Source organism: Anas acuta, chromosome 11 (assembly GCF_963932015.1).
Source record: "Anas acuta chromosome 11, bAnaAcu1.1, whole genome shotgun sequence".
Taxonomy (NCBI): domain Eukaryota; kingdom Metazoa; phylum Chordata; class Aves; order Anseriformes; family Anatidae; genus Anas; species Anas acuta.
The window spans coordinates 13,107,897-13,119,354 of record NC_088989.1 but is presented as its reverse complement, the minus strand read 5'-3'; the positions used below and the strand labels follow the sequence as shown (position 1 = coordinate 13,119,354).

General features: G+C 69.2%; 1 protein-coding gene across 1 annotated transcript; it reads left to right on the top strand.

Annotated features, from left to right (window-relative positions):
- The first annotated feature begins 223 nt into the window (after window positions 1-223).
- Window positions 224-10,920, top strand: SLC38A3 (solute carrier family 38 member 3). The gene is made up of 16 exons (XM_068695010.1): window positions 224-459; window positions 4,871-5,054; window positions 5,502-5,583; window positions 5,700-5,815; window positions 5,932-6,005; window positions 6,090-6,182; window positions 6,281-6,362; window positions 7,022-7,104; window positions 7,190-7,248; window positions 7,366-7,539; window positions 7,628-7,707; window positions 7,796-7,896; window positions 7,985-8,109; window positions 8,947-9,091; window positions 9,245-9,348; window positions 9,605-10,920. Exons 2-16 carry the CDS (start codon window positions 4,945-4,947, stop codon window positions 9,707-9,709), a joined length of 1,533 nt encoding a protein of 510 aa, XP_068551111.1. The 5' UTR covers window positions 224-459; window positions 4,871-4,944; the 3' UTR covers window positions 9,710-10,920.
- Window positions 10,921-11,458: the final 538 nt, after the last annotated feature.

The window sequence follows — 11,458 nt, the reverse complement described above, 5'->3', positions numbered from 1 at the left end:
GGGTCCCGTCCTGCCCCTTTTACCCCCCACCGGCTGCCCTGCGGAGGGGCAGAGGGCTAAAATCCTGCCCTCCTGCCCCTCGGGACAGCACCCACTGCCCAGCCACTCGCTGCCCTCGGACCTTGGGGTGGGGTCGGGGAGGCTGAGCCAGCCCCGGCCGTCAGCGCTGGGCGCTGGGGGGGCCGTGGGTGGCCGTGCCCGGTGGCGGTGGGGCCAGCGGGGCCGGCTGTGCGTGCGCCTCCCCCTCGCCACCGGCCTCCCCAGCGGTTCGCACTGACGCTGCCCCGGCTGCGCAGAGAGATTGGGAGCCGTGGCACGGGGGGCGGGCCTGGGCTCCCGTTTAATCCCCGCTCCGTCGGGATTAGGGCCGGAGCAGGCTCGGTAATCTGCCGGCGGCTCGGCGCGCACCCGGCGCCGTTGGCTGGGCTGGCAGCGAGGCGGCACTGAGGGGACGGGCAGGTAGGACCCGCGGGACCCGCGGCCCCAAGCTCTCCCCTTTGCTGCTTTCTCCCAGCCTTTGCCGGGGTGGAAAGCTGCGGAGGCTCTCCCCAAATTCGCCCCCTTCCCTCCCCCGTGCCCCTAATGCCGCCTCCGTGCGCCCCAGCTCCGGCGCACGCAGCCCCGGCGCCCGCTCACCTTCTCCTCCCCAAACTTCCAAACTTCCTCGGAGCCCCGCTCCCACCTCCAGCTGGTTCTGCTGGAGGAGGGGGGGAGCCGCTCAGTCCTAACCCCGAGCTGCTGGCAGGAGCAGCTCCCCACGCCGCCCCACGCGTCCCCACGCCGCCCCACACCTCTCCACGCTGCCCCACGCCGCCCCACGCCGCGGCAGCTTGCAGGTGGCGGAGCCGGAGCGCAGGGGCTGTTTGCTTTGCCGTTGCCTTTTCCTCTTCCCTCTCCAGCTGCTGAAACCCTCCCACAACGTATAAAAAAAAAAAAAATCCTGCGAATGCTCATAAAAAGGCAGAGGCTGCCTTGCCGGAGCTGTGTTGCCTCACGCTCACCGCCCTCGGTGGCACCACGCTGCCAGGGGAGGGGGGGGACCGCGTGGCCACCCCACGAGTCTCGCCCCTGGCTCTGCCGATAACCAGCCACCCCCTGAGCTCCCCGTTTTTTCCACTTTAATTTTTAATCAGCGGTGGCAGCCGCGTCTGTTGGTTACAGCTGGAAAGGGCCGTAGCGGGATCGGGTGTCAGGGCGTCACAGGGGCTCCCGGGCGGCGGGGCCGTGCGTGCCGTGCCGCCAGGGCTGGGTATTTTTAGGGCAGCTCAGCCAGACGGGAGGCTCACGGCGTTCCCCGGGTGTTTTGTGCCAGATGGGGAGAAACCAGCCGGGGGAAACCGAGGCACCGCGCGGTGCTGGATGCCGCTAGCGCCGTGTGCGCCGCAGGGCCGCAGGACAGCCCTGGCACAGGGGGCCGGGGGGGGGTCCCTGGGTGCTGCGCCTGGGCAGGGGGAGGAGACGGGAATTTTCCACTGGCATCTGGATCAGGCCCAAGCAGAGCGGTTGCATCGGCGGGTCCGGCAGCGTGCCGTAACCCCGGGCTGTCACCGTGGGCACAGCGCGGTGCTCCTTGCGGCGCTGCCTGTAGCCCCCTACCCGGATACGAGCGGCTGGGGGCCGCCAGGGATTCTTGGGCAGCTCCAGGGGGTGTGGGGGGACATCGGGGTGCTGCCCCCGCGGGGAGCCTGGCCGAGGTGCAAAGGTCCCCGCAGCGCCTGGCCGGGCTGCAGCTGTACTCGCACGCTGGGGCCGCGGCCACGGCAAACAAACGGGCCCCGGCAGAGGCTGTTTTCCTTGGCATGGGGGTGCTGGGGGGAGGACTGGGATCCCACGGGTTCCTCTGGCTGAGAAAACAGAGGCCCCTGCCCCCGGCCCTCTCGCCGCGTGGGTCCTGGCCACCCCCGCATCCCCCACCGCCACGGGGCTGCTGACGCAAGGCTGGGGCCAGCTGGGTCCCCCCCAAAATCACAGCCCACGGTTGGGGTGCTGAGCTCCTGGCGGCGTCCCGCGAAGGCAGGTGTGCTTTAGGGAGTGAGCTCCTCAGAGACGTCTCACTTCCCAGGAGCAAGGCGTGCGAGAAAAGCTAAAATAGTGTTTTCAGGTGCTTTCCACCCATTTAATCCCTGCGACAGCACCGTCCTGTCCAGGTGACACCAGCCCCATCACGGGCTTGGCATCCTTGTGCTGCGTCCCCACGCCGTGCCTCAGTTTCCCCGTTGCCTGCCAGAGGCTGGGTGATGTGTGGCAACGTTGGGCTTTGCCACCCCCTGCTCGCGGTGTCCCCAACCCTGGCACATCCACCGCTGCGGGACGGCGCTGGGGCTGGTGACAGCAGCGAGCCTGTCACCTGGCACAGACACGGGGGCTTTGCTAGCTTGGAGAAGGGACCTGGGGCTGCCAGGGGATGTGGCATTTGCACACTGTGTCCCTGGCTGCCTGCGGTGACATTCTGCCTCTCTGGCGAGGGTCCCCAGCAGGGCTGTCTGGGGAGGGTCTCAGCTCACCCTGCTGTCCCAGCGCCAGCCCGCGGCCCTGGGCGAGGCCGTACGTGCGTAGTCGGGAGGTGGGAGCGCAGCACGCAGCTAAAAGCAGGGCTGGGTGCTAAATTTAGGAAGGCAGGTCAGGGGAAAAACACAGGTCTGCCTTGTGTCGGGCTGTGGGAGGGAGGCCTGGCGGCACCGCCTGGGGACCCCAGCGGGGCTGGTGGCCGTGCCATCACCCTCCTGCTGCCACCTCCCCGAGCCAGGAGCTGTGCTGCGATGCTTTTGGGGCCGGTGGGCGCAAGGAGGGCTGTGTAGCCCCCAGCCCGCGAGGCGCAACGCCTGGCTGCCCGTGTGCAGGCCAGCAGCTGCGTCGGGCTCGGCGCTAAAGCCGGATTACAGCCGCCACGGTGCCACGGCCCCCGCCCCAGATGGGGAGGATTAATCGGGATGGGGTCCGGGCACTGCATCCCTGCCTGGGGCAGCGCCTGCATCCGCACAGGGCTTTGGTGGCTCGGGGCACCCCTGCGCCTGGGGCCCGGCACGTGGCGCTGGGACGTGAGCGGGCTGGCTGGCAGCGTCAGCGCGGTGTCCTCGAGCTCGGTGACACCGGGAACGGCCCCCAGGCAAGCGACAGCCGAGCACGAGGGGTTTGGTGGCACCGTGGGTGGCAGCCCTGTGGGCTCCGCTCGCTCCTACCCCTGCCACCGGTCCCCAGCCAGGGCGCCGTGCCACCGGGGCGCCCACCGCCGCGCGAGTCCCCGACCTGGGGGCCACCCCGGGGACATCCGTTGCGCTGTTTATTTGCTGTTCTGCAGAAGCTTATCGCAAAGCAAACAGCACCCGTGAGGGGCACGACCGAAGCGTCACCGGTCCCTCGCCCCTTCCCCCCGGTGCCACCGGGCAGGGACCAAAGGCCGGTCTGGCCGCCGAGGTGGCAGCGAGCGCTGCCGGGGCCGTGCCAGCTCTGCCGGCGGGAGGAAGCCGGGCGCGACGCTCACCGCATAAGAAACGAGCCCGGCCGTCGCCTGGCCGTGCCGGGAGGTGCTGGGGGAGGTTGGCGTTCCCCAGGCTGTGGCCATGGCCCCGCAGGAGGAGGGGGCTGCGGAGGGGAGAGCTGCGGAGGGGAGAGCGCAGGGGGGGGGCTCGGGGACCTCGCGGCCTGGCACCGGGGCACCGGCGATGCCCGGTGGGGGCCGGGCGAGGGACGTGTCGGTGGCGGTGGGAAGGCGCAGAGCTAACGGCGGCGCTGGGACGTGCTGGCAGCCCCGTCCGTGCCTGGATGCAGCCCAAGCTGAGGCCCAGTGGAGGGGATAAATCATCGCCCAGCGGCCGCCTGCGGTTCGCTCGCTTCCCCCGCATGGCTCGGCCTTTGCCGGGTTGGGGCGGGGGGATGTGGCCCCGCTGTGCCTCAGTTTCTCCACGTGGGCAGGTGCTGTAAAAGGGGTGGGGGAGAGGAGGGTGGACGCGTGCCCCCACCCCATGGCTTAGCCTCGCTGACCCCCCCGAGGGCTGCCTGTGAGCCAGTGCATGGCCTGGGGTGACCCCCCCAGGGCTTCTCGCCCCCCCTGGCAGTGGGAACAGGGCGAGAGCTGTGGGGGCTCGGGGGTGCTGGAGACCTTCCCCAGTGCAGCCAGCGGGGCTGCTATCCCCGTGTCCCCCCATCCTGGGGTCTCAGCAGTGGGCAGAGCCACAGAGAGAGCCAGATGGTCCCCGGGGCCACCGTGGGACCCCAAGTGCTGGCTCAGGACCGTAGGGACGGCTGCAGCCCCCACAGCCCCTTGGGGACCCACAGCCCCGGGCTGATGGAGCAGCAGCATCCTCCCGGGACTGGGACCGTGCCGCATCCTCCGGGGCCGGTGACACCTCCTGTATCAGTGGGGCTCCGGCACGGAGACCCTTGGGTGGTGGGGACAGCGGGGGGTGGCGGTGGTGGCAGCAGGGGACGGTGTGGGGCAGCGGGGCCGTGCCCCGACTGCCAGCCTGCCCCAGAAAGCGGCCCTGTGCCGTTTCCCAGCGGGGCGGGGAGGGCTGGGCTCGCACAGAGGCGGCTTTGTGCCGCTTGCCAAGGCGTCCCCGCTCGGCAGCCCGGCCGCCATCCCCTGCCAAGGACTCGTCTCACAGCCCCGCGCTTTCCTGCTCCGCTTGCCAGCCCTGACGTGCCCCTGAGCCCCCCTGCCGCAGCGGTGGCAGCGGGGGGTCCCCGAGCTCCCTGCCCCGTCCCACGCCGCCTCCCCTGAGCCACCAGTGCTGGGAGGGGAAACTGAGGCTGGGCGCCAAGCCCTGCTGGGGAGGCTGCGCCACCTGAGCTGGGAGGTCCCCGTCACCGCGGGGATGCACTGGGGTGCCCGTCCCTGCTGACCTGGCCCCCGTGGGGACCCCGTCACCAGGCCCTGCAGCTCCCACCCGGAGCCGGACCCCGCATCGTGCCCAGCCTCGAGGAGCTGCATCCGTGCCGCCCACCATGGAGGCCCCGGAGCTGCCGGTGCAGGCAGAGATGGTGGAGCTGGTGCCCAACGGGAAGCACGCGGCCGCGCTCGGCACCACCGCCCTCCCCTCGCTGGCGGGTGACAGGTAGGGCTCTGGGGACAGGAGGCTTCCTTGGGTGGCTCTGGGCACCTCTGTCTGTGCCCACGGCCTGGCCCTGCGTGGGGCTGGGGGCTCTGGGGGTCCTGGGGGCTCCGGGAGATTTGGGGGGCTTGGCGCACTGAGTGTGCAGAGAGCTCGAGGGGACTCAGGGTGCCAAGGGGACTTGGGGCTTTTGGGGTGCTTGGGGTTGCTCATGGGACTTGAGGGGGGCTCAGGATGCTCAGTGCTTTTAGGGGGCTGGAGGGGCTCAGGGCACGTTGGGGGCTTGGGTCTCTCGTGGGGCTCAGAGCGCTTGGGGTGCGCAGAAGGCTCAGGGGCAGGGGGGAGCTGCCCCAACCCCGGCCCCCGTGCCCTGGCGCTGCTGGGGGGGGCCGTGGCGTCCCCGTCTCCGCTTGGCCTCCTGCTTCCCCCGCTCCTCCCTCCGGCGCCCAGGTTTGACGAGAACCAGCGCAGCGCGGAGATGGAGGAGTTCCTGCCCCACGGCGCTGAGAAGAAGCAGACGCACTTCACCGACGTGAGTGGCGGCACGGGGCCACCCCCCCCTACACCTCCCCAAATCCCCCCCCTACTTTGGCAGCATCCCACCCGTGTGACCGTCCCCCCCCTCCTCCTTGTGCCCCGTGCGCGCAGTTCGAGGGCAAGACGTCGTTCGGGATGTCCGTCTTCAACCTGAGCAATGCCATCATGGGCAGCGGCATCCTGGGGCTGGCGTACGCCATGGCCAACACCGGCATCGTCCTCTTCCTGTGAGTGGTGCCGGGCACCCGGGGGGGCCCCAAATTTGAGGGATGGTGTCACTGGAGACACGGTGGCCAGCAGGGGACCGAGGGGCCGGCTTGTGACCATGCTGTCCCCCCCGCAGCTTCCTCCTGACGGCCGTGGCCCTGCTCTCCAGCTACTCCATCCACCTCCTGCTGAAGTCCTCGGGCATCGTGGGTGAGCGCCGGGACCCCAGCAGCCGGCGGGGCTGTGCCCGGGTCCCCCCCCTCAGCCCTCACTGCGTCCCCTCTCCCCTCCCAGGCATCCGTGCCTACGAGCAGTTGGGCTACCGAGCTTTCGGCACGCCGGGCAAGCTGGCCGCAGCCATCGCCATAACGCTGCAGAACATCGGGGGTGAGGAGCTGGGGGGGGGGGCTTTTTGGGGTGGGGACACCACGGGGATGGGGGACACTGAGCGGCCCCCGCCACGCTGTCCTCGCTCTGCCCCGCAGCCATGTCCAGCTACCTGTACATCGTCAAGTCCGAGGTGCCCCTCGTCATCCAGACCTTCCTCAACCTGGAGGAGAAGACCGCGTGAGTGTCCCCGACCCCGCAGGGTCCCCCCCCCCTGCGTCCCCGCCCGGCAGGCGCCCTGGATTCCTCTCCAGCTGTGCAGCCCCTGGCGGGATTTAGTGGCGTTAAGCCACTGCTATTTTTGATCGCTGTCAGCGCTGAATAAGCCCCTGGGTGGGATTAGACCGGGGTGAACTTCCAATCCCCGCTCCTCGCCCCCCGAGGGGGATCAGCCCACCTGTTCCTCCTCCCGGGGGATGCCGGCTCGAGGGTCCCCAAGGAGACCCGGGGAACCCCGGTGGTCTCCACGTGAGCACAGAGGTCTCCCCAGGGACACCAGCATCCCCGAGGACACCAGCATCCCTGGGGACGCCGGCCATGGGGTCCAGAGAACCCGACTTTGGGGTCCCCATGCTGACGCAGAGCTCTCGGTGATCCCAGAGATGCCATCTCAAGTGTCCCCAGGGACACCAGCACCGAAGTCCCCATGGCCTCGAGGGATGCCCACATCCCTGGGGACACCAGCTCAAAGGTCCAGGGATGTCAGCCCAGGTGCTGCCAGCTCAGGGCCCCCCCCCAGAAGGCAGACAGCCCCCCCAAAGCTCATGTCCCCCCCGCCCCCGCATCAGGTGAGGCTTGTTCCCCAGCTGAGCGGGGCTGTGAGCAGCCTCTGCTTCCAGGGACTGGTACCTGAACGGGAACTACCTGGTGATCCTGGTCTCCGTCACCATCATCCTGCCCCTGGCCCTCATGAAGCAGCTGGGTAAGCGGGGTACGGGGGGGTTGGGAGGGGGCACAGGGGGCTGGGGGCAGCCCTGTGCCCACCGCTGCTCCCCTGTGCCCCCCAGGCTACCTCGGCTACGCCAGCGGCTTCTCCCTCAGCTGCATGGTTTTCTTCCTCATCTCGGTGAGCACGACACCGAGCCCCACCGCCCCCTTTTTCACCTGGTTTTGTTCACCCAAACCCGGGCGGCTGACGTGGTGCCCCCCCCCCTTCCCCTTGCTTCTCCCCCAACCCTCCCAGGTCATCTACAAGAAGTTCCAGATCCCCTGCCCCCTCCCCGACCAAGGGGGGAACGGCACAGGGAGCCTCAACTACACGGCAGCCAGCGGCGGGGGGCACTGGGACGACTCCATGGGGCCGCAGCCCCCCGAGCTGGGCGCCTGCACCCCCAGCTTCTTCACCCTCAACTCCCAGGTAAGGGTTTTTGGGGGCTGCGGCGGGGGGGTCCCGGCTCCGGGGCGAGCTGCCCGTGCCCTGCGCTCAGCCCCCCACCCCCTCGCAGACAGCCTACACCATCCCCATCATGGCCTTCGCCTTCGTGTGCCACCCCGAGGTGCTGCCCATCTACACGGAGCTGAAGGAGTGAGTGCAGGAGGGGCTGGGGGGGTACCCGGGGGGGGTGCCCGCTGCCCCCCGGGTGGGGTTTGGAGCTGACACCCATCTCCCGCAGCCCCTCCAAGAAGAAGATGCAGTGCATCTCCAACATCTCCATCGCCGTCATGTACCTCATGTACTTCTTGGCCGCCCTTTTTGGCTACCTCACGTTTTACGGTGAGCCCCAGGGCAGCGCGGGGATGGTGGCACCCCGGGGGATGTCCCGGGGGTGTTGGCGCTGACCCCGCGTCCGCGGTGCCCCCAGGGCGCGTGGAGTCGGAGCTGCTGCACACCTACAGCAGGGTGGATCCCTTCGACGTGCTGATCCTCTGCGTGCGGGTGGCCGTGCTGACGGCCGTCACGCTCACCGTCCCCATCGTCCTCTTCCCGGTGAGGGGCCCCTTGGGGACCTTGGGGACACCAGGCTGCCCCCACGGCCAACCTCTGGCCTCAGATCCAAGCGCTGAGAGGAGAAACTGAGGCAGAGGGGGGGGAACAGGGAATAGGGGGGGTGTGGGGACAGGGCTGGGCAGCAGTGGGGTGGTGGGGATGGGAGGGGAGGGGATGGGATGGGACAAGATGGGAGGGGATGGATTGATGGGATGGAAGGGGATGGGACAAGATAGGAGGGGAGGGGATGGGATGGGATGGGATGGGAGGGGATGGGATGGGAATGGGATGGGAGGGGAGCGGATGGGATGGGATTGTATGGGATGGATTGATGGGAGGGGATGGGATAGGGATAGGATGGATTGATGGGATGGGACAGAATGGGGATGGGATGGGATGGATAGATGGGATGGGGATGGGATGGATTGATGGGAGGGGATGGGATGGGGATAGGATGGATTGATGGGATGGGATGGGACAGAATGGGGATGGGATGGGATGGATAGATGGGATGGGGATGGGATGGATTGATGGGACGGGATGGGATGGGGATGGGATGGGATGGGACAGATTGGGATGGGATGATTGATGGGATGGATGGGGATGGGATGGATTGATGGGATGGGACAGGACGGGAGGGGACAGAATGGGATGGGGATGGAATGGGATGGGGTGGGAGTAGAAAGAATGGGATGGGGTGGGTGGGATGGGATGGCAGCGTATGGCTTGGGAGTGTACGGGGTGGGTGCATATGGGAAGGGAGCATATGGGACGGGACGGGGTGACCCCTGGCTCCACGGATGGAGCGTGACCTCCCCTCCCTGTGCCCACCCCCAGGTGCGCCGGGCCATCCAGCAGATGCTGTTCCACGGCAAGAACTTCAGCTGGATCCGCCACGTCGCCATCGCCGTGGTCCTGCTGACCTTCATCAACCTCCTGGTCATTTTTGCCCCCTCCATCCTTGGCATCTTTGGCATGATCGGTGAGCAGCAGCGCTGGCACCCGGCCCCATCACGTGCCCTCCGCCAGCAGCCCCCAGCCCCGTCCCTGCCCCCCCAGGCTGCTCCCAGGGCAGGGCAGGACCCGGTGGGGGCTGCAGGGCTCACCCTGCCCTCTCCATCGCCGTCTGCCGCAGGTGCCACCTCTGCCCCCTGCCTCATCTTCATCTTCCCGGCCATCTTTTACATCCGCATCATGCCCAAGGACAAGGAGCCCCTGCGCTCCACCCCCAAAATCCTGGTAAGCCCTGGGCCCCCACCCCTGGGTGCTGGTGGGGGAGGACGAGCACGGGGACAGGGGCCAGCCCTTGCGCCTCAGGGATGCGCCACGCTGCCGTCCCCTGCAGGGTGACACCGGGGGCGTGAGGATGAAGGAGATGTGGATGAGGTCTCCTGCATCTTCACTGGGGTGGGGGCCCCCCGGCCCCCCTCCTGGCTCTGCCTGGGGCGGTGGGTGGCGGTGGGCAGCCCCCATCCTCTGCTCTGTCCCCTCGCAGGCCGCCTGCTTCGCTCTCCTGGGGGTGCTCTTCATGATCATGAGCCTGAGCTTCATCATCATCGACTGGGCCACGGGGGGGGGCAGGAGTGGCGGCAGCCACTAGCCACCCTGGCTGCCCACCCTGACCCCCCCCAACCCTGCCAGGACCCCCCCGGGGCCCCCACCTTCGCCTCCCGCCCTTGCCCTTGGCTGGTGGGAGGGGGGCACGAGACACGGCCAGCTTAGGGGACCCCAGCCCGTGCCCGCACCTCCCTGCTCTGCGCCTCAGTTTCCCCATCTGTGAATCGGGGAGATCAGCGCTTCCCTACCTCACCAGGGGACGGAGGGCTCGGGGGCCAGCCCGGCTCGGGGGCATCCTCCTGTCCTCCGCTGGCACCAGAGCCCTGAGGGCAGCGTCTGCGGGGCTGGTGGCCAGCCCTGGGCAGTGCCCCAGCCACCCGCCTTGTCCCCTGCTGTCCCCGTCCCCTCCGAGCCAGCTCCCCCCTTCGCCCCCCGTGACCCCCGGCACGCTCCTGAGCTCTCCGGGGGCCGGCTGGCTGCTGTCAGCCCAGGTCCCCAGGGGCTGTCCCTGTCCCTGTGGGAAGGTGACACACACACAGCGGGGGTGGCTGCTGCTGGTTTCTGTAGGTGCTGTGGCTTGGCCACCGGTAGCGGCCACGCTGGGGCCATTCTGCTGCTCCCCGGAGCACCACGAGCACCCCGGGGTGCTGGCTGGGGTGCGCGGGGCAGCGTGGCTTGGGGACGGCTCGGTGGGTGGGTGGGTGGGGGGGGGGGGGGGGGGGAAGCTTTGGAGCTGCTGTCCCGCACGCATCCCCTGATGCCAGGGTGATGGGCACCACCCAGCCTGCACCCTTCTCCTGCCACCGGCCTGTCCGTCCGTCCGTCCGTCCGTCTGTCCGTGCCATTGGGATCGCCCAGCCGTGCCGAGGTGCGGGGGGACGGCTCCCTCCACGGTGGGCAGCGGGGGGGCGTGGGCGGGCAGAGAGAGGGAGGCCGGTGGGGGGGAGCGGGGGGCTCGCCAAGTAAATAAGAGACGTATTTTTTTACGGGGGTGGTGGAGGCTGGGACGCTTTTTATAAATACTGTATATAAGAGTAGATCTTTTTTAACGCGTTGCGTGGCTCTCGGTAGCTCCGGGGGCCGTGGATGGGGTGGGGGTGGCTGGCAGGGCACCAGCTCCAGCCCCCCTACCCCTGCCCACCTCTCCGGGCTGCCCGGGGGCGGCGCTTTTAAATTATAAGCGGGGGTTAGCTCTGTGCTGGAGGAGGGCGACCGAGGAAACCCGTGCGAGTAACAATAAAGAGGAAAAGAAGGCGTGAGGCGTGCCGGGGTGTCTGAGCAGGAGGGGGGGGCTGCTGGCTACGGGGGGACGCACGGGGACAGGGGGGGCCGTGGGGACACGGGGACAGCGGGGACACGGGGACAGCGCCGGGCTCCCCGGGCGCACGGCGGCGCTGCGCCCTCACCGACGGCCGCGGCCGGGCTCCTGCGCGCACCCCCGCGGGCGCCGTGGGGCGCTGCCGCTCTGCCCACGCGGGGCGTGGGGTTGGGACACGGCGTGGGAGACCCCCGGCTGCCCCCGGGACGCCGCGGGGACCCCCTCAGCCCTGCGGTGGAGCTCCGGTCCCCTCCCCGCCGCTGCCCCGTGGCTGCCCCATCCCGTGGAGGCGCGCGTCCTGGCAGCCCGTGGGGCTGGTGCAGCGTGGGGGCTGCCACGGGTGGGGTTGTTTTCCTCGAACAATCCCCGAGGAAAGCCCTCGGTGACGGCTGGAAGCAAATCCGGATCGCTGGCACCAAATAACCTCAACGGTGGCTGCAGCTGGGAGGCACGGGGGTGCCGCAGGGTGGCCGG

Excerpts from the sequence above, each read along its gene's own strand:
- SLC38A3 (XM_068695010.1), top strand. The coding sequence starts at position 4,945 with ATGGAGGCCCCGGAGCTGCCGGTGCAGGCAGAGATGGTGGAGCTGGTG. Across the intron at positions 5,055-5,501 it reads CCCTCGCTGGCGGGTGACAG|GTTTGACGAGAACCAGCGCA; the intron begins GTAGGGCTCTGG and ends TCCGGCGCCCAG. Across the intron at positions 9,349-9,604 it reads GCTCCACCCCCAAAATCCTG|GCCGCCTGCTTCGCTCTCCT; the intron begins GTAAGCCCTGGG and ends GTCCCCTCGCAG.